The sequence below is a fragment of the Osmerus mordax genome, chromosome 16, assembly GCF_038355195.1.
Source record: "Osmerus mordax isolate fOsmMor3 chromosome 16, fOsmMor3.pri, whole genome shotgun sequence".
NCBI lineage: Eukaryota > Metazoa > Chordata > Actinopteri > Osmeriformes > Osmeridae > Osmerus > Osmerus mordax.
The window spans coordinates 3,591,911-3,612,870 of NC_090065.1; the positions used below are offsets into that span (position 1 = coordinate 3,591,911).

At 45.3% G+C, this 20,960-nt stretch overlaps 3 protein-coding genes across 7 annotated transcripts; 2 read left to right on the forward strand and 1 right to left on the reverse strand.

Annotated features, from left to right (window-relative positions):
- Positions 1-64: 64 nt before the first annotated feature.
- LOC136959466 (probable G-protein coupled receptor 141) lies at positions 65-3,097 on the forward strand. Its single transcript, XM_067253800.1, has 2 exons — positions 65-110; positions 1,585-3,097. The coding sequence occupies exon 2, from the start codon at positions 1,607-1,609 to the stop codon at positions 2,480-2,482; it is 876 nt and encodes a 291-aa protein (XP_067109901.1). The 5' UTR covers positions 65-110; positions 1,585-1,606; the 3' UTR covers positions 2,483-3,097.
- A 780-nt stretch (positions 3,098-3,877) lies between these two features.
- Positions 3,878-12,383, reverse strand: tgs1 (trimethylguanosine synthase 1). Of its 3 annotated transcripts, XM_067253474.1 has the most exons (14): positions 12,141-12,383; positions 11,771-11,993; positions 11,518-11,606; positions 11,432-11,484; positions 10,687-11,211; positions 9,745-9,874; positions 9,491-9,577; positions 9,184-9,358; positions 7,761-8,151; positions 7,444-7,608; positions 5,584-5,727; positions 5,226-5,442; positions 4,462-4,540; positions 3,878-4,190 (listed from the first exon to the last, which is right to left on the reverse strand). In XM_067253474.1, the coding sequence occupies exons 1-14, from the start codon at positions 12,245-12,247 to the stop codon at positions 4,080-4,082; spliced, it is 2,496 nt and encodes an 831-aa protein (XP_067109575.1). In that variant the 5' UTR covers positions 12,248-12,383; the 3' UTR covers positions 3,878-4,079. The 3 variants fall into 3 exon arrangements, with proteins under 3 accessions (XP_067109575.1, XP_067109574.1, XP_067109576.1); XM_067253473.1 differs by having other exon boundaries at positions 11,432-11,606; XM_067253475.1 differs by lacking the exon at positions 9,491-9,577 and having other exon boundaries at positions 11,432-11,606.
- A 96-nt stretch (positions 12,384-12,479) lies between these two features.
- On the forward strand, positions 12,480-16,737 carry tmem68 (transmembrane protein 68). 3 transcript variants are annotated; one of them, XM_067253421.1, is made up of 7 exons: positions 12,480-12,892; positions 13,215-13,618; positions 14,102-14,269; positions 14,578-14,771; positions 14,978-15,038; positions 15,304-15,443; positions 15,675-16,737. In XM_067253421.1, the coding sequence occupies exons 2-7, from the start codon at positions 13,291-13,293 to the stop codon at positions 15,777-15,779; spliced, it is 996 nt and encodes a 331-aa protein (XP_067109522.1). In that variant the 5' UTR covers positions 12,480-12,892; positions 13,215-13,290; the 3' UTR covers positions 15,780-16,737. The 3 variants fall into 3 exon arrangements, with proteins under 3 accessions (XP_067109522.1, XP_067109521.1, XP_067109524.1); XM_067253420.1 differs by having other exon boundaries at positions 12,480-13,618; XM_067253423.1 differs by having other exon boundaries at positions 12,480-13,618; positions 14,578-14,750.
- Positions 16,738-20,960: the final 4,223 nt, after the last annotated feature.

Genomic DNA, 20,960 nt, shown 5'->3' on the forward strand with positions numbered 1-20,960 from the left:
ATGTGGTACTTTCAAAACACCTTCCTGAAAGATTTTCTCACAGACTACTACCTGTATGCAGACTGGCTGGGACCAGACCAGGGATTCTCCTTATCCTATTTCAACAGCAGGTACATTTATATAGAAATACATTATTAATTAAAAATGAAAGTAGGTTTACTCTGGTGAATGAAAATGTTATTTTGATTTAAACAATTTTACCAATGTGTCTAAATGTGTGCTGATTTTCTGTGATTTCAAATGAAACCACTGAATCAATGTGACTGCCTTGAATCTTTATCGATTTCTGCAATTTGACAGTTTGAAAATTACAAATGACAGCCCAACGTAGCAATTCCTATGCCTAACATACAAACTCACCACATTGGTGAAGAAGGAAACAAAATAAATAATCTTTTCATTTGAGTGAATCATTAGCCAGCTGCCCCACATGACACAGCGGAAGCTACACCAGACACATTATCTGAAATGCTTTAGAAAACAGGCAAAAAATCATCTATTTCTAAGTGAAAAGATGGTACAGTCTGACTGTGTACCTCATCTGTTTGTATTTATTTGTTTACTTGTCATCTTGTAGGATAGTGTCGTTCCCTGCCTAATCACTTGTTCTGCTACAGCATGGTGTGTTTACATCTTTACCGTGCTCAGTCTTTATCATTTGACTTGCTCTGATAGTGTTTTGTATTACACTTTATTTAAACGTTTATTTGTGACCAAATCTACTTGGTGTTGAGTGGAGCTTCTTTGAGGAAGGGGGTCCCGTCCATTCCGTCAGTATGAGTCTCTTCAGTAATTGTTGCCTGCCTTCTTCAGTAGTCTACCACTAACTGTAACACAAATATGTGGGGTCAGATGGCTGAGTGGTTAGGGTGTCGGGCTATTAATCAAAGGGTTGCCGGTTCGATTCACAAACGTGCAATATGACGTTGTGTCCTTGGGCAAGGCACTTCACCCTACTTGCCTCGGGGAGAATGTCCCTGTACTTACTGTAAGTCGCTCGGGATAAGTGAGTCTGCTAAATCACTAAATGTAAATATAATCAGTAATAGACCCATATCAGGTCTTTCACTTGAGTTATTGTTGTTGAAACTGTGTCTGCATGCTGCCTGGGATTTGTAGACTTGCTCAGAAAACAAATAGTTAATTTAAAAGCATTTCCCATTGTGAAAGTTCTTTCAGGAAATTACTTCACAGTGGCTTGTTAGATTTGTAAGTAGTGGTTGCATGTGGTCATGACTTGTGTATCAACCTTCTGAGGTGTCCAAAGAGGTTTTGTATTGCACTTTGAATGTCTAAGGCTTTGTAAATAGTTCCAGATTTGGTTTCAAAAGGTTTTATGTTGGATATAAAAGAAATGTGAACAAGGCTAATATTCCATAAAATCTCTAGGCCCTGTACCATAATTAGATTGATCTTGACTATCACAAAGACCCATAGAAACATGTTTACCATTGAGCGAGGTTAGATCAGACTAGAACTGGCCACAAATATCACCCGGGCACCTATAATGTAACAGAGACCAGACTATGACCACACTACATCTCAATTCACAGATCACTTTCTCTCTTGTTTCTACCATTGCAGGTCGAGATCAGGAGAGCTCAGGATGTCGAACGATACTGATACCGATAACAATAACGATATCCCAAAGGAGTACAGATATTCTCTCGTGTTTCTGTACTCTGTGGTTCTAGTCGGAGGGGTTATCAGTATATCGCTCATGATCAACCTCCTTCAGTCCAACATGCGCTCTGTGACCACGACCGCTGTGCTCAACCTCATTATCGTCCACATCCTCTTTCTTCTGACCGTGCCATTCCGTATCTACTACTATGCCTCCGGCCACTGGAAACTAAATGGTGGTTTATGCAAGGTGGTCAGCTTGATGATCTTTGCTCACATCCACTTGGCCTTCATCTTCTATTGTATTATCCTTGTCGGCCGCTATCTCACGTTTTTCCGAAGAACCACCCAGATGGAATTTTACCGGACGCTGCACGCAGTGGGCGCGAGCTTGGTGGTGTGGGCCCTGGTGCTGCTTATCATACTTCCCGTTGGCGTCAAGGAGTACGGATCAAATTCAAACGGGACCAGCGACCAGTGCTTTGACTTTGGAAATTCGCTAGAAGTGCACACAGTCAAGGTGTTGAACTACATCCTCAGCTGCATAATCCTAATTGTCACTCTGGCGATAGCCGGTTTCCAGGTTTGGATTCTGGGTCACGTGTACAGAACCTATCGGGCCTTGACCTTCTCTCACCAGGAGTTCTGGGCTCAGATGAAGAGTACGTCTTTCGTAGTGGTGATGGTCGTGTGCTTCGTTCCATACAATCTGTTCAGAATTTACTATGTGAGTCAAACCCAAAGAGAATCTCTGGACCCAATCAATGAGATCCTTTTGGCGGTGACGTCTCTTAGTTGTTTGGACATGCTGACATTGATTGGTAGGCCAAAGCCCATCTGCGGACCCTGCTGCACGTGAATAGCCAATCACGTCACTCGGGACGGGAAATAACTGTCAACTAATCAATTTGACACCATATTGATCATATACACTAACTGTGTACTGTAACTGTGGTATTATTGTATATAGTCATCTCCAATGGCGAAAGTCATCTCTAATGACATGTATTTAGATGTAGATATAAGAGGCTTGAGCAGGGGCGGATCTAGAGATTTTCATTCGGGGTGGCAATGGGGTGGCAGAAGGAAGTGGTTTGGTGGCCTCCTGGAGGCGAATCAAAATCCAAAGTAGGGGGGTACAGTACTCCCTATGGTAAATGATTAGGCTATAACATTGTAGTGTAAATTAAACAGTAACATTAATATTATTTATTGAAATGTTCTGTAATGTACAAATTAATATTTTCCATGGGAAGATTGAGGTTCATGTTGTTTAATTGTAACTTGTTTCACTACATGTTCTTGTGGTTCTTCCCTTTGGGCTTTTTTTTCACAATGTATGCTTCATGTTTGGCTACCCGCAATGCTTGGGGCTATTTCGTTGTTATGATCAGTGACCTATGCACTTTTGTAAAGCTCTGTTTTGGAAGTCGCTTTGGATAAAAGCTTCTGCTAAATGCATAAAAAGAAAAAAGATTGGGGTGGCAGTATTTTTTATTGGGGTGGCAGCTGCCACCCCTTAGATCCACCACTGGGCTTGAGGCCAGTGTTCGAGGCTTACAATAAAGTCACGTTTGAAGATAACAGTTGACTCGCGCTTGTTAGATAAGAATAACACGACAGGACCTTCCTCGTTGCACGGTGTTTCTCAAGAAAGTAGCTTGCTAGTCACAAGTGACTGTTGTTGATAAGTGCTAATAAGAAAAGTAAGGATAGTCCAATGCTTCAATTATACAACTGAGGAGAAATCTATACAGATGTGGAAAGTGAGTTGGTTATAGGCCTACTGCAAATAGCACTACTGATTTACTGCTGAAACTAATGTTAACCACACCAAATCACCTCTGGGTACCCAAATGCCATGTCACCTAACCTAACCCTACACCAAACTCTCTTCTGCTCTGTGCTATGACTGTCTTGCCTTGTGTCTCAGGATAGACTGCCTGCTAATTGCCCCACTGGGGATACACCCCTCCCCATTGGGGCAGACTTTAAGTAACCCCTCCTCCTTGTGGTGCACCGGATTAAAATAAATCCACTATGTGTCAGGAAGAATGCTAAAGACATATGATTTACTGTAGCCTCCCTTTTCATTATGAAATCAAATTACTGATAAATCCAAAACATTTTACACTGGGTTTTAAGGAAAAACCAGTATGTAATTTGAAACAGAAACAAACGTGTTGTGGTTTCCACAAATGGACATTCCCACCGTGCGTATGGAGACAGTGAAGAGGGTCACACATTCCTGGACTTTGAACCATGGCATGATTCACTTTATTACAAAAATAGATAAGGACTGTCTTTCGATAAATATAACCAATAAAACAATATAAATGGATGGCAACAGTTTACACATAAAATATAACAGTAACATTCCATAAGCATACCGCCCAATTAAAATGACACAAAAAATTACTAAAATCAGTGATTAACTAACAATTAACAGATCAAAGTTAGTCCGATTTAATCAGATTGCCAAAGTAGGCAGTGATGGTCTTCAACTTGTTGTTGAGGAAGTTCTGTTCCACCTCGACTTTGCCCCCTGGTCCGGCAAGGGAAGCGATCTGGATGGCAAACAAGAAGTTAAAAAACGACTGTACCAGTTCATGTCTGAATAGTCTCAAGACTGTATATCTCAGTGATGGATCACTTGACTGCAGATCAACAAGTTTTGTTTGACTAAATTTCAACCTGTGGAAGGTTGCCTCCACTTATTATTGAGTTATGTGTATGAATGTTTCATTCATAGAGAAAGCCCCTACTCATCCTAATGAGATCCTTTATGTGTGCGACACCAAATGAAAACTGATAGACTGAACAGAAGCAGTTTATCACCTGGTCCATATCCGCATTCCGAGGGAGGAAGTACACTATATTCTCTGATATCATTTTTGACAACTGAAAAATGTCAAACGTGTTAATAGTTAAAGGAAAACAACATTATTTCAAATTCCTACATAATGTAACAGATAACAAGGTGATAAAGAGATAATAATATATAACTAGCATGTAATTCTCTGTATTACAGTGGCACCATTATTTTAGGGGTCGTGGGTTGAAATGTTTGGGAACCCCTGCCCTAGAGGGTTGGGGATTCGCAGCATCGTTCTCACCTTACCCCTGACCTGTTTGCATGCCTGCACAGTGCAATTTTTGGGGAGTTCTGTTACCTCCAACCCCATTTTGAGTCACCGGATCCACCCCCCCTCTATGTTCCGGGACCTCCCACTTAAATTAAGCACTGACTACAACCACTGTCACTGCCACAGTATTTAGAGACGTGTCCTCTTTAAGACCGTGGTAGCAGACCAAGCAAACTCGCAAGCATAGGTCTGGTCCAGGACATCTTGTCCCTAGCTGATTCCAAGTTACACAAATGTGGCTTGAACTTCCACAATTTTATGTGTGCTAACTTTTTTTTATTTTATTTACATTTTCTAACCACCCAGTCGTTTTGAAAGCAAGAGGCACACATTGTAAAAGGTACTCCAATTCAAATTGATTGAAATAGTTTCAAATAGTATTTGAGCCCAGGTCAAATGACACTAGCTGCCCCTAGCCCTCTGCATACAGATCATCACCCAGACAGCAAAGGATATCCGTCTGGGTCCATCATGGTCTTGATGTTGAACACGTCTGCTGTGAGGTAGTCGGGGCCCCCCCATGGCGGGCTGAGGAACACCACGTCGCCGCGTAACCGTGGCGCCAGCTGCAGGAAGTCCCCCTGCAGGAAGTCGATGCGCTCGGCCACCTGGTAGACCTGGGCGTTGTGACGGGCCAGAGCCAGGCGCACAGGGTCGATATCGATGGCGAGCACTGGAGGAACACACACGCACGGATACACACACACACACACAGAAACATACAGGCAACCTAAGCTTATGCGAAGACTGTAATGGGTTTAAGAAATGGGTTGTTCCCTCTCCTATGATTGGTTGGAAGGAATGGGCTCGCTACCTCGCTTCCCTGTGAGGGCAAACTGGATGGCGTTGCCCCCGACCCCGCAGAAGGCGTCGATGATGAGGTCACAGTGGAAGCTTTCCTGGACCCTCAAGGCGATGTGCTCCGCTATCTTCTCTGGAGTCACGGAGAACCAGCCCTCTGAAATACACACGCACACACACACACACACACACATTTCCCATGAAAAGCGAAAACTGCACAGAGTTGAAAGAGTTTTGGGTGAGACAGATTACATAAGAGTAGTTGATGTGATATGTCTTCATGTACTGGCCTTTATAGTTTCGTTCCGTAGACATGACAACTGCAGCACACTACACATCCACACGAGGGCAGCACACTGTCATAAGGTTTCAGTGAAAATAACCTGGTTGACTTGCTCTCACTGTGAAACCAACACAAGCTGACTGAATCATTATGGCTTTGCTCCCCAGTGTCTAGGCTGCTTAAATAAATAAATGACATTATTCCTAATGGTCTTCTAACAAGGCCTAGATAATTCTCACTTCCTGCTGGACTGGAATGAGGTGAAAAACAAACAAGATAGTTTGATATTCTCCTTCTTAGGGGGAAAAAAGGTTACTACATTCCTGTAAATTCTTTTCAGGAAGCAATTTTTGTTCCAACTAGAACTATTTATTAAGGTTTTTGCGTGACTAGAGAAGGTTCTTCAGACACACACAACCAAAGTGCCTTAGTGGAACTCTTGTTTTCACAAAGAATGATCTTGAAAACCGTCCCAGCACATGTGATGATTGAGAAAAGGACAGTTTCTATTTATAGACTGAAAATGACGGGAGACTCGAACACTTCATAGACTCCTTCTCCTCCTGCTGTCTCCCCACTGAGAAATCTACCATCTGCCTCCTCTTTCTCACCAGCCATCCCTCCATTCCTACATCCCTCCTCCTTCTCTCTCTAAGGTGTCTGTGCCTTCCGCTGAGAACAGACACCTGCTAAGACAACAATGACTGTGGGGAAGGGGGGGGGGAGGGGTGGGGGTAGCGCTCCGTTTCACGCTTCACTTCAATCACCTCTTCACTCCTCCGCTGCCTTCACGCCTCATCCATCTCTCCGTCCCGACGAGTGGTTTGGAGGAGGAGAGGAGTGGAGTGGAGGAGGTAAGGAGGACAGTGGTGGATGAGTGGATGTCCCTCTCTCACTCACCGTGTCTGAACTGAGCCACAGAGCACGTACACACACACACACACACACACACACACACACACAGGTGTGTGTTTGAGTCAGGGGCAAGCCGCATTGCTCAGCCTGTGTTGATATGAATGTGTGAGTAGTTCCACCAGAGCTCAGATCTCATCTTCAAACGGAATACCGAATAATCTGGGAGGGAACGATGAGTTATGATGGCTGGGTGGGGGGGGTGGGGGCGCAGGGGCGCACACACACAAACACACGCAAAAACATATTAGTCATAATACTCCTGAGAATACAGAAAGCTTCCTCACGACTGGATTACTACGTGAAAGATGGAACCGAGGCAGGTTTTCTCTTATTCATGCCCGGTTTCAATTATGGCGTATGTTTACCTGTACGCAGAGGGCGGGCATGCCCCAAACTGCTGTGTTACATACCAACAGGCTACTGTGCAGGAGTTGTGAAACATTGGTGTTCCGATTGTTCATTCGCATCCATACCAACCCACAAGTTGAGCTTTTCTCAACTTTTACGTCCGTTTTACGGCCATTAAGAAAATGAGTCAAACGCACTTGTATGCGGGGACTGCACTGAATAGGTCCCCACTGTCCGTAAAAATACATGATAGCATCCAAACACCGTTAGAGCCGGTATTGAACAGCAGTGCCTAAAAGCATGCTGGGATTGGAAGGAGGGACTCACCGTGGTCCATCTTGATGCCCTCGTCGAAGCGGGAGAACAGCCGGTAGCGCTGGGCCCAGTACTTGGCCAGGTCCGGCTCTGCAGCGATCTCAGGCGGCATCGCTCCACACCTCCCCCTCCTCTTCACCTTCTTCTTCTTCTGTTTCTTACTCTTCCTGCTCTCTCCTGGACAAAACACAGACGTGATCATGCTGTCCCGAAAACCAAGGGCTTGAATCAACGCCTCGAGTCGAGCACGTCTCGAAGAGAGGGGAGAGGAAAGGAGGGAGGGAGACAGGGAGGGGGGGGGGGGGGTGAGAAGGAGGAGCAGAACTCACCTGGGTGGCTTTGGTTCTCGGGTGGGTCGGGTATCAGGAAGTCCGGAACATCCAGGGGAACCAGCACCCGGCCTCCGTCTTCATCCTCCTCCTCTTCATCGTCATCATCCGTTCTGGTGAAGACATGCAGGAGAGCTGGAGGTTGGAGTTTCGTACTGGTGTCCAACTCCGTACTGGGAGGAAGAGCAGGTCCAGCCTCCTCTTCCTCGTTTCCGTCTCCTCCCACACTCTCCTCCTTCACCTCCTCCTCCTCTTCTTCTTCGCCCCCCACAGATGCAGATGTTCGTCTCTCTCTGTGGGGCTGCGTCTCGCCGGCGCCCTCTGCTGACGGGTCTTGGAGAACTGCGTCTCCCTCGCTCTCCCTCTTGACTCTCTGAAGGAAGTTCTGCACCTGAAGACGTAAGTGGCCCCCGTTAGATCAGTATGGCTATCAGCAGAGCGCTGCCAAACTCACCGTCGCCCAGCAGGTTTATTCAGAACAGTGCTCATTTGGACCTTGGTTCCCCTGCAACACTTGCCACGTGCACAACTCATACAGAGCCATGGATAAAAAGATTCTGCTAAATAAATACATGTAAATCTCATGTAAATTAAACCAGCATAGGCCACTGTATAGCGTAGCTGTTTCTCATTCTGGTCAGGAGTGTTTGTCATGGGCTAACCACAGAGCTGTGTCTGTAGGTCTGAGATTGGAGATAGGGAGGGTGGAGAGACAGAGAGAGGAGGGGGGGGTTATGTTGTCAGCTTATGATCCCTGTCATCTCAAGGGCCTCTGGGATGAGCTGGAACGACCATGCAGGCCTAGAAACAATAGCCTGATATAAAATGTAAAAAAACCTGCAGTACTTTGACACTTCTCCTTTCCTGGAGAATGTCTGAAACGTTGCTTCGTCAGCAACACACTCAGCAGAATCCCCCCGCCTCTCTCTCATTGGGCGAGAGGGAGACAGGATCTGAGGTGATGTCCACGCTGAGCTTCCTTATTTTGCCAAGGTCAGGGCTATGGACGTCTTCCATTGGCTGTCAGACGGTGCCCAATGAAATGTGACAGGATCAAATAGCTGTGATTCATGCATGTTCACACACACGCGGAGAGCCCAATAAGCGAGGGAGGGAGGTGAGGGGGAGAGAGGCTGGCTGTATAAAGAGATGTGATGTCAGAAGATGTAAGGGTTGTGAGGTTGTCAAGGGGGAGGGGGGGGGGGGGGGCAGAGTTTCTTTGGCTCCAACTCATTCCTCTATAGACAGCATCACATCTCATTGGCTGGCCTCGCACAGTACCGACCTACTGCAACCAAGACACCCTGATAGCACTGGACCCTAATAGTCCCTGATTTTTATCTCTTAACATTGTAAGTGAGCTGCACTTGCAGGACAGGAAGTGGACGACAGGACAGGAAGTGGACGACAGGACAGGAAGTACCTTCAGGACGGTCCTGCTCTCGAGGGGCTGTGTCTGCTCTCCGTCCTCTGTGAAGAAGGTGTGCTTGTTGATGCGGCAGGCTGCACTTCCTCCCACTGTACGCTGCTTCCTGTTAGCCCTCCCAGAGCATGCTGGGACACGGGGGCTGGGCTTGAACTTCAGGACACTCTCGAACCTTACACACACAAACATTTGTCTCGTTGATGATAGGCTTGGTTGGTGGCGAATAAACCAAAGACGCTTCCGATATTTAGCTCATTTCGCGGACCACAATAAGCCACAACTTCAGGCTGATCATGTGACATACCTGGGCTGTGGGTTGCGTTTCAGGCCCAGTTTGTCCCAGGCCTCGTCCACAGACATGGGTGGGCTTTCCTCCACATCCTGCTCGTGGCTGTACCAACACATTAGGAGATGACGGAGCAGCCAATCTCACACGGCCGCTCAGCTAGACACGCACAATATGAAATACCATGTTCCAAACACCACCTGCTACTGAGGTCGCTGAGATGTTGGGTGGGTCTTAGGCACGGAGAACCTGGAGACCACACGGAAACTGACCTTCGTTTGATGTGGGTCCATCTTCTCTCTGGTGGTTCCTCATCATCACTGCCATCCTGGGGGTCGTTCGACAGTCTATTCTGGCCTGATGCCTTCTCACTGCTCGTGCTCTGGCCTCTCTGCTCTGAACCTGGATCACATCCATTCAAACTGGTCACACACCTCCAGTACACACAGGTGGAGGTGTGTGTGTGGAGCATGAGAAAGGCTGGCCTCACAGCTGGAGCTGTGTCTGTGTGTCGTGGTGGTGACAAACAGGATAGGATGAGTCATGTTCAGGATGGCGCAAAAATCCGTTTTGGAAAGGTTGCCCTCAAAACGATTCCTCGTGCTCCCCGTTTCTCTCTGTCTGCCATTTTTACTCTCCCTCCATTTGTATCCCTGTCTACCTACACTATCAGTCGCTTTCCTCTCTTCTATTTTCAGTTAATCTATTCTCCGTCTTTACCATTCTCCCGTTTTACAACCCTCCATCTCTCTCCTCCTTCCCTCCCACCCCTCCCATACATCTCTCTTCCCTCCCTTATTCTAACGCTGCACTCTCCCTATCTCTCTCTCTCTCTCTCTGACGAGAGAAAGCATAAAAAATGCATGTTCTCCAGTCACATGCTCCCTCATTCAAAGGAAGACATCTTTTGATATGATCCATCAAATATTGAAAGGGAATCAGCCCCGCATGTTTGAACTAAAGCTCTGAGTTACATGGAATGAAACATGCAACCGTGGTCCTCAGGGGCCACTGTCCTGCATGTTTTAGATGTTTTCCTGCTCCAGCACACCTGATTCCAATGAATGGTCATTACCCGGCTTCCACAAAGCTTGATAACAACCCATTCATTTGAAACAGGTGTGGAGCAAGGAAGCATCACATGCAGGACAGCGGCACCTGAGGACCAAGGTTGCCCACCCCTGCCATACAGCATCAGTGACTGAGAGACTCACCTCTGGATGGTGTGCTCTGCTTTGAGGAGGAGGCAGCCCTCTTACGATCCCCACCATCACAAGGCCCGCCCCCCCCACAGACCGGCCAATCATCATCTGCTGTCTGTTCTCCAACGCCAATCCGGCTCCCTCCCTCTGATTGCAGGCTCATCTGACCAATCAGATCCGCTACATCCCCAGCGCACGCCTGGCCCATCTGTCCACTCAGAACCTCAGCATCTTCAGCAGCACGGGACGACTCCGCATGCGTCCTTCCGTCCTCCGCCTCGACCTCACATCCACTTCCCACACCTCCAGGGCCCCTGCTCTCCCCCTCCAGCCCAGGGTCGGTGAAGTCGCTGTGGGCGCTCCATCCCTGGGAGGCCCAGTAGGTGAACTGCTCCCAGTAAAGCAGGAAGGTCTCCTGGGCGTGCTGCTCCCAGGCAGGCTGGCTGTCGGGACAGTCCCAGGGGGGAAGCGCTCCAGGGTGGCTGTCAGGGTGCTTCTCCAGCCAACTCTGCCACAGCAGACTTTCCCCATGCTCACCTAGGATAATAACAATGAATATGAATGTGTTTTATTTAGCCGAGAGAACAGGAGGGATTTAAACCTGCAACCTCTTGGGATCTGCTGTAGCCGTCCCCAATAACCACAGGTCATGTGATTCAGTGTTTTAACGTTTGCCAACCACCAGGTAGACATGTTTCAATAAAAACATGTTTTTCAGTTAACATACTGTAGTGGGTAAACTAATTATCATCCTTACTCCAGTAGGACTCCCAGCCATTGTCCTGAGTCTCCTCCTGCCCTCCTTCGCCTCTCTGTGTCTCCCCCTCCTCTCTGGGCTCAAACACCTCTGGGTCACCTTCATCAGTTTCCTCCTCTTCCTCCGCAGGGGGTGCCTGCCAGTGATTGGCTACTCTCCTTTTGGACTTATTTCTCTGTGAACAGAATCAACAGTATAATATGTTTGATAGGGGAGCAGACCTGTTGCCTGTGTCTGCAATCTTCAGTCTTTCCCACTTTTCTCGAATCCTGTTCCGTCGGGTCTGCTGGTCAGTCAGTCAATAAATCCCAGACAGTAATACATGACTATTGTACTCACCACTTTCCTTTCTGCTGAGGAACTGATGAAGGCCACTGGCAACCCCATACTGGCCATTAACTTGGTTTCTTCATCTTCAGACTCAGCCTCCACTTTGCAATCCTCCTCTTCCTCCTCACCTGGCAGCTCCTCCTCTAACTCTGAGAACTTATTACCACGCTGCCCTCCATCCGTCAGGCCGGAGATGAGGTATCTGTTGTCAGATCTGTACAGCTCACGATCCCTACGCGGAGTGGAGAATGGACATGTAAACAGTGGATAAAAGAGAACGTTGCTTTCCCACCCGCTGTTGGTTCAGCTAGCAAGGAGAAGCGGTGAATGAATTGGATAAGAAAACGGAGGAGGTGACGACGAATCTTATTTAACTTACTGAACAAAAGCTCTCGAACAGAGACAGTGTATTTCCTCGTCACCGTGCAGGCTTTTTTGGCTAAAAATAATGTCAGCAACCACATTCCATTTGCTATTATCAATCATGATGATGACTACTAGCAATCTGTCCTAGTCTATTCATATAGATAATGCTACAATATTAGCCTGTAATTGGACGACTTGACAACTTTTCTCGAGCATTTGTATTTTGTCTTTTGCAAGCTAGATATCTAAATGAACATGACCATCAACACGCACGTTTCAGCAACTATCCGGAGCAACGTTTGTTCCTGCTTGTGTCACACTCAAAAGGAACCGGGTGAACCAGGAAGAAAAGATGACAGCTGACTTATTTTATTTCGGCTGGAAAAGGGCAATACAGTGTAGGAAGGATAGGCAGTTTGATTACTATTTCACAATGATACTGTCGGTTTTTATACAACCGTAGCGTGAGCAAAAATGCGTATATGCTAATAAAACGACAGGTTAGCCTTTGTTGGTGTCATCGATATTAAGACGTCTCTTCTAAGGTTAAACCTTAGCTAGCTACAGTAGCTATCTGTGAACGCAAGCTAGTGCAGTTTTGCTAGCTGGCTAGCGGTAGTCGCTAGCTAGCGTTTGCCCGTTTGTGTCAGACGGACCTGTGACGTTGAGACCGGCTAATTTTGCCTTTGTCTTCTCAGAATTTCCGTTTAAAAACTGCCATGGTCTGTCTACAGTGATCACATTTTGTCCTACTTAGACTACAAGGTTTGTGATTTAGAACATATTCGTTTGTTGTCATTATCTGAAGTTGATGCATCAAGGAATGCATTCGAATTTTCATAGGCAATTTAGATAATTTGGGTCAAATTCACCCCTTATTCAATAATGATAATACATTTTCAAGATAAAAAACATATCCACTCTATAAGATTATCTTGACAGAGCCGCCAGAGCATTCAGTGCCCACTCTTGCCAGGACTGTACTATGCAGTACGTTAGCAATTTCTCGGTTTTTACTTATTTTAAATATTGACTTAATTGACATTTACATAAGCCTTCAACGCCATTCCCCTCGGCTTTGCTGTAGCCCCAGGTCTGGCCATTGGCAGATGGTATCCACGCTGGCCTTGGCTTCCAGTGGGCAAGGCTAACTGTGTGGCAGTATGTCCAATGGCAACGAGTCCTGCATGACGGGAGAAGGCTCAGCCGCCTTCCTGGCTTGCGTGTTCCATGCGTGGGAGGAGTGGGCCGACCTGGGCCGCCTGGAGGACTATTTCAGCGTTCTGGAGTACCTGGTTTGGGTCTTCACTCCTCTAGCCATCGTCTTCATCCTGCCTTTCCTCATCGTCATCCTCCTCTACCTGTCCATCCTCTTCCTCCACGTGTACAAGAGGAAGAACCAGCTGAGGGAGGCTTATTGTAACAACCTGTGGGACGGAGCGAGGAAGACTCTGGCCACGCTTTGGGACGGGCACGGGGCCATATGGCACGGTATGACAGAGGGAGGGGGGGGGGCTGGGTTGGCTGGGGAGTGTAAAATTGTGTGTGTGTGTGTGTGTTGGTGACTTGGAAGGTGTGGTGCGAGAGAGAAAAATAGGGAGATTGTATGTGGGTGTGTGAGGAATCTTGTGCGTAAGTATGCGATTGATTTGGTGGCTAGATTTGACGCTTTGTGTAATTGCCTATTTACACATGTAAGTGTTGAGGGTGTTTTGTGTTTATACAGTGTCTTGTGAGGACTCATCCACCAACTATATGTGAATCCTGTCTCTTACATTTACATTTAGCAGACGCTCTTATCCAGAGCGACTTACAGTAAGTACAGGGACATTCCCCCCGAGGCAAGTAGGGTGAAGTGCCTTGCCCAAGGACGCAACGTCATTTTTCACAGCCGGGAATCGAACCGGCAACCTTCTGATTACTAGCCTGATTCCCTAACCATTCAGCCATCTGACCCCCTGTCTCTCCTGTCAGGCTATGAGATCCATGGTATGGAGAAGATCCCAGACGATGGACCAGCTCTTATAGTGTACTACCATGGGGCGATACCTATTGACTATTACTATTTCCTGGCTAACATCATCCTTCAGAAGGGACGGACCTGCCACTCGGTTGCTGACCACTTCCTGTTCAAAGTCCCAGGCAAGACCCTAATCTAAATTTAATCTAATCAATATGTTAATATCTTTAAAAAAAAACAGGCTACTTTTTGGAAAGTGCTATGCTCTGGCATTTTATTCAGAGTTTGTTAGTTCTGTTTGGCCACGAACAGGGACCACGTTGGAAAATGTCCCAGTGTAAACACAGTGTGTGTTCATCACCCAGACAGAACATCTGCCTAACCTGTGTTGACAGCAGTACTCAACCTGTGTTGTAGTTGTCACAATGGTTCCCTGTGTCACAATGGTTCCCTGTGTCACAATGATTCCCTGTTTCCCTGCCTGTGCCAGGGTTCAAGCTGCTGCTGGAGGTGTTCAGCGTGATGCACGGGCCCCAGGAGGAGTGTGTGAAGGCCCTGAGGAACGGCCACCTGCTGGGCATCTCTCCGGGGGGCGTCAGGGAAGCCCTGTTCAGCGATGAGACCTACCCCCTGCTCTGGGGCAAACGCAAGGGCTTTGCTCAGGTCGCCATCGATTCCAAAGCAGTATGTTTTTTAAGTAAAGTTGTTGTGCTTAGTTTTGTTGGTTTGGGCTTGTGTTGTGTTTCATTTCTGTGACGGTGACTTTTCTGATCTGTGTATTGTACCGCAATCCTGCTTCGGTTAAAGTATACAAAAAAGTGTTTTGTTCCAAGGCTTGTATAGTGAGAGCCCAGGTATGTGTCTTACCTCTGTTCTCCTTAACATTGCAGCCAATAATTCCAATGTTTACTCAGAATGTGAGGGAAGGATTCAGATCACTGGGAAGAATGAGTAAGTAGCTGCAACACACTGAGGCTCTGAACTCACGCCTGCAGCTAAACAAGGAGTGAGCTATTTTTAAAGTCACAAAACCTCCTTACCAGTAAACTCCTTAGAAGCCTCCCGTTACTAGAATGACATATTCACTCACGCATGCGAAGCTATTTGCCGGTTTAGACACCACCTACATACTGTTATGAATGTTGCAGCTTCCGTAATCCCAGACCCAATTGAACATGGAAGTTCAACTGAAACTTTGTTTGTTTTGTTCCTTAAGAGTTTTTTCGATGGGTGTACGAGAGGTTTCGGTTGCCGATAGCGCCAGTGTACGGAGGCTTCCCGGTGAAGTTCCGGACATTTCTGGGTGACCCCATCCCCTATGACCCCAACACAAATGCCACAGAGTTAGCAGAAAAGGCAAGGCTTATGTCCTACACATTACATCACACCTGGATTATAAGTGTTTGATTGCCTTGTACCTCCCTCACCCCATTCAAAGAAGGGTTTCCTGGCATATCTGGTGTAATTTTGAGAACGTGTTGGAGAACTGTTGACATCCTTGAAATATTTTCCCCTCAGATTAAATCGTTGCAGGGTGACCCAGATTATAATTTTTGTTGTCTAATCCTGCGGGTGTTTTGTCCTCAGGTGCAGCAGGCCGTTCAGGCTCTCATCGACACACACCAAAAGGTTCCAGGGAATGTTCTCCGAGCCCTGTTAGAACGGTTCCACAGGAGACAGAAGGAAGACTGACCTTTCTGTTACAAAGAAGTCGGTCTCTGTACAGTCGTTTTGTATTTGCTCAACCTGGGCGGTATTCCAGAAAGCAGGTTATGCGACAAACCCGGGTAAGTTAACTCCTCATATGACAGCCAGCGTTGTAGCAACATTGCCAGTAGGTTGCTGCAACATTGTGTGTCAGCTGGAGAGTTAACTTACCCGGTTATGTCGCAAACCCGCTTTCTGGAATACCCCCCTGGACACAGGGAGTACAAGCACCCCTTTCAGTTGCCTATTACAGTACTGTATGTGAGACCTGCTGTATGCAGGGTTTGGCGTGTTGTAACTCTTGTTAGAGTCTACTGTCATTGGTCAGTTAAGGTGGTGGATGTTGATTTTGTTATCATGTCACAAACAGTTAGATAATCTATCAATATAATCAACAACAGTTGTTGTTGTTATATGACATTACTGATATTTTACCTTGTGTGAGTTTAGTGTTGTTTTAATGTTGTAGTTTTTTTGTCACTAAGCAACATATCTTGTTATGTGGTGAGATAATAATGCACAATTTTAATATTATTATATTTGGTTAATGTGAGATGTGCAGTAAAAAGATATTGTGCTGTGTGTATATTTTGGATGTTATGTATAGTCATTGATTCCACAACTAATTTTGCACACTTGGGATTTGTTCAGTACCACTGCCAACAATAACGTAATTTTTTATTTAAAAAAGCCTTTCCAAAGACCAGCGGAAGTACCTAGTCATATGGGAGTTAAAACTGGATCCTTCTTATTTCTGAAATGTTTGCCTTTTTCTTTTGTTAATTGAAGTTATTTTATAATTTCTTTAATTGTGAAATTTCCAAATGTGTTCACTATGTTGAATTATGTAGACGTATACTGCCAGCACTTTTAAATCAGACTGAGATCCGTTAACAAGCATTGTGATTCAGGACTACAATGTAATCTCAATAAATATATTTTATTATTATAGAGATCTCCTTCTCGCTTTGTCTTTCATGTCACAGGTACAACAGGAACAGATGTGTTCAGGAACCATTGTTTTATTCCTTTAGGTAACAGGAGGGGGAAAGGAGGGGAGGTTGCACGTAAATAAAACACTGTACCACGCATAAAACAAACAATCCCAAATAAACGAAGAAGAGGCTGAAAAAATGACCACAGTGTACTTTATTAAATGAATTTTGGTACTTGTGTTGCATTAGAATCAAATAAAAATTTACAAAAATCCAATATATACAAAAATGTCATGTTCTGTTTTCACTCGATTCAATTTACAATAAAGTTGTTCATCCGATTGAATGCAGTTTTTAATCACATCCGACGTTCATCATCACACAATGCAACTTACGGAAAAGACCAATAATGAACAGTTTTTTTGTCTTTTGCATTTTTGTCATTTAATACATCACATACACCACACAATTTTAATCTGTATTACATCATAGTACCAGCCAACTTGTGGCATCAACTCTCTAGTCAAATAGACACCCTTCACGATCAGGACTCAAAGAGGAATGTTCTTTTTAAACATGTACATTTGCATACATTTATTTACAGTTAGATAGTTTATTTTAATCAATTACTACTGTGATCCTGCATTGCCACTGAGATATAAAGGACATCTGTACATCATGAAGTGAACAGGAAGCTGTTGTCCCCTTGTCCCTTTGTTAGTGTGCTTGTACTTCCTGTCCCCACAGGCAAGGGGGGGGGGGGGCGTATTCCACTACATACAGAGGCTAGTTTATATGATGTTCTGATGGCAAATACCTCTCAACTAAACGCCAGACCACACATCGGAGATCCACCTCTCCCAAACAGTGTCAGAAAGAAAGCGTTGATCATGAGAGAGAGATAGATAGATAGAGAGAGAGAGCGCGAGAGAGAGAAAGACAGAGCGAGGGGAGGGGAGGGGAAGAGAGATAAATAGAGATAGACAGAGAGAGAGACAGTGAGGGGAGGGGGGAGATAAAGAGAGAGAGACAGAGAGAGAGACAGCGAGGGGAGGGGGAGAGGTCAAGAGAGAGACAGTGGGAAAGACAGATAAGGGAGGGGGAGACATAAAGAGAAAGGGGGAGAGCGATAAAGAGGGGACCAAGAGACAGAGATGGCAAAAGAAATTGGGAAGGAAAGAGAAGGGGGTAGTTGGATGTAGCAGTGAATGAGCTACTCCTAGTACAAGCACAGTAACCACAGTAGAGCCATATGAATATGCGTCGCTATTGGGCCATTAACGGATGAACAAGCGAACCCTAACCCTTCCAAACCACACAGACCACACCATCAAGGGACACGATGCACCACAACCATATGCCCTCATGAGACTGAAAGAAAAGACAAAAGCACTGAATTATCATATCTTAAGGCAAACAAAACAGATACATAAGCAGCTTAAATCGTCAGAACCATGATGTGGGTTTGTTGAGAAGCGCATTTTCCTGTCTTTTAAGCCTGCTTAGTTATGCACTTCCTGTGTTGACCAGTACACCCTCCACCACTCGAACTCTGAAAGTTTCTCAGCTTCTCACTGACGTTACAATGTCATTACCGTAAAGAGATCTTTACGGTAATGGACAGTTTCCTGGTCATGGACAGTAGCCTACTGCGCTGTGGGTGAAGGGTGTTCTGACCAGATACCGAGTTGAGGTAGGTATATGTACAATATATGTGAGCGAAGAGAGGGTTGATGGGAACCCTGGATGAGTACACGTGTTTGAAAAGAGTTTCTCTCCTGGTTGTGACCGAGTCTATCTGTTTAGTCCTCTGATTACTTTGATGACCCCCCCCCCCCCCCCCCCCCTACAAACAATAACAGCAGCGCGAGGATCGACACATATTCTATATCAACCGCTATTCTTCAAAGATAGACATATCAACAATTTGGACATTTCATGAGTGTCAGACAGTGAATCTGACAGTCTTTTCTGTGACAACGGGAATTAGGTTTTCTAGATTTGTAGTCAGACTGAATAAACAGTAGATGGGAAGCTTTGCAACAAATGAAAATAATTAGTTGAAAGGCAGGCTAACACAAAAGATAGAGACAAAAAACAATGACCGTGGCCTCGTGTTAACACAGAGCAGATTGAGTCAACAAAACCGTGGAGTGTGAGGGTGACATTGAGAGAATTATCCCTAATGTTTCATTTATAAGGCGTTGGACGGCGGCCAGGCTAGCCGTTATGGTTCAGAGGGCCGATGGCGACTGTAAAACCATTTAAGTAAGCTGATCATCAAAGAACATAATAAGACTAAACATTTGTTTTTGTTTTTCTGAACGGGTTTGTCGCTAAATACGTCCTCATCGTGTATCGCACCACTGACACAATGTGCTCTGAAATAAAGCGTAGATAAAGGTCTGAAGTCGTGTGCTATTATGTTAGGAGTATATCTTTCTATGGTTTAATGCATCTCTCACAAGCAACTTTAAGCAGTGGTTAGATAACACTTTGTTAAACTTTCTACACGTTCAAAGAATCCTGGTCTCGGACCTTCCAATTGTGCCATCTTTTTAAGTATGTGCTTCCTTTTTCTTCCATGCTGATATTTACGTTACTCTGGTTTAACGACCAAATGTACGTCCTTCCCATCTTTCAGTGCAAAGTAATACAACTAGATCTTGAAAAACAAAAACAGAGAAATCATGGTAGCCTAAGTCGTGGTAGAAGACATTCTAAAAGTGCTCTGACATGCACGCAACAGGACAAGGTGATAGTAAAAAAACGGTTTACGTCACTGGAAACTGAGGGAGCGTCGACACTTAATATTTAAAGGTGTTGAGTAAAAGACTAAAGGTAACAGACAGGCAAGTGCAAAGACGGTTGCGTGATAGTGCGGCAACAAGGCAAATGATGTAGGGCAGCAAAGCAAACAACGTCTACCCATCTAACCACAAACTACCCGTTCTCCAAACCAGCTGTTGGAATACATCTAAATAGAAAGACACTTAAAAGATCATTGTAGAAAAAAAAAATACAAATAAAAAAAAATACAAACAATTGAAATATTGTAACCTAGCAGATAACAGGCACATCTAACTCGACTCTTTTTTTTTTTTTATGTTTGACGTTTTTTCGTCAAATTTCGTTTTTCGTTTATCACAAGATTCCCGTTGTGCTTTGCAAGTTATTCTACAGACAATGTTGTGCTTGTCTCTGCCTTTTCGTCATCTGCTCTCGACATTTCAAACAAAGTCCTGAAGAAAAGCATTTGTGACCAAAAAAAAAAAGGCCTAAATGTAAAACAGATACACACTCTCCTATTGTAAAGACAGTCTTTCTTTTCAAGATTTTAAGTTACAATGTTTCTTTTTTAGACGTGACATCCACAGCTGGATTGCTTGGGTGGTTCATTCAGCATACTAGGTGAGGTGTCAGGCTGTCACCAGCTTACAGGAATCTCTTGACAACACTGACTAATAGACTGTTTAGTGTTGACCGAGCCAGTCATGCCAGCAGTTTGTGCAGTACATACTTTTCTGTGTGGTGTAACTAGAGTTGTGTGTTCAGTGGGCGACAGCAGCAGTTTAAACAATGTTCCTGTACTGCAAGTACACATCTCTACCACTCTACACTACCCTAGAGCTGCAGACGAAACAACCTTCTCTATACACATCTACAGTACAAATCCCATCCTGTACCAAGCTCACTTTATTTATGTCTCACACACACACACAGACACACACACACATATACGTACCCAAGCACAAACACACACACACATTGATGATTTCAATATTTTTTTACGATGTCTAAAAAGAATGCTGCATCTTTAATGTGAGTATCCTGTACACAGGGCTTTGCTGTACAACCTGGTGCTTGTGAGAGTAGTTGGTTTGGCTGAGGTTGTTTGTCCCCTCTGTTCCTCTTCCTACTGCTTTCTTTTTTTTATCTCTTACCTCTCCTTCTCTCCTCCTTTCCTCATCTTTTGTTTTCTCTTCTCTCCTTCTCTCATCTCTTTTCCTCTCTTCCCCCATCCTCTCCTTCTCTCCTCTCCTTTTCTCCCCTCTCCTCTCCTTGCGGCGTGAGGCTGGTCTGTTATTGTTGAGCTGCCAGGAAGGTTTTCTTGGCCTGTGACACCTGTTTTTATTCTCAGGAGGAGATGACGGTGAGGAGTTTGTCTGTCCCTCAGTCCCCCCATTCCAGAACATTCCAGGTATATGTAGCTATGACCGTATACAAACCG

Bases quoted from the DNA above. Each gene is read 5' to 3' on its own strand.
- LOC136959466 (XM_067253800.1), top strand. From the start codon at position 1,607: ATGTCGAACGATACTGATACCGATAACAATAACGATATCCCAAAGGAG.
- tgs1 (XM_067253473.1), bottom strand. From the start codon at position 12,247: ATGATTGATAATAGCAAATGGAATGTGGTTGCTGACATTATTTTTAGC. The intron at 11,994-12,140 runs GTAAGTTAAATA...CACTCCGCGTAG, and splicing joins TGTTCGAGAGCTTTTGTTCA to GGATCGTGAGCTGTACAGAT. The intron at 8,152-9,183 runs GTACTTCCTGTC...TTACGTCTTCAG, and splicing joins AGAGCAGGACCGTCCTGAAG to GTGCAGAACTTCCTTCAGAG.
- tmem68 (XM_067253420.1), top strand. From the start codon at position 13,291: ATGTCCAATGGCAACGAGTCCTGCATGACGGGAGAAGGCTCAGCCGCC. The intron at 13,619-14,101 runs GTATGACAGAGG...CTCTCCTGTCAG, and splicing joins GCACGGGGCCATATGGCACG to GCTATGAGATCCATGGTATG. The intron at 15,444-15,674 runs GCAAGGCTTATG...TTTTGTCCTCAG, and splicing joins CCACAGAGTTAGCAGAAAAG to GTGCAGCAGGCCGTTCAGGC.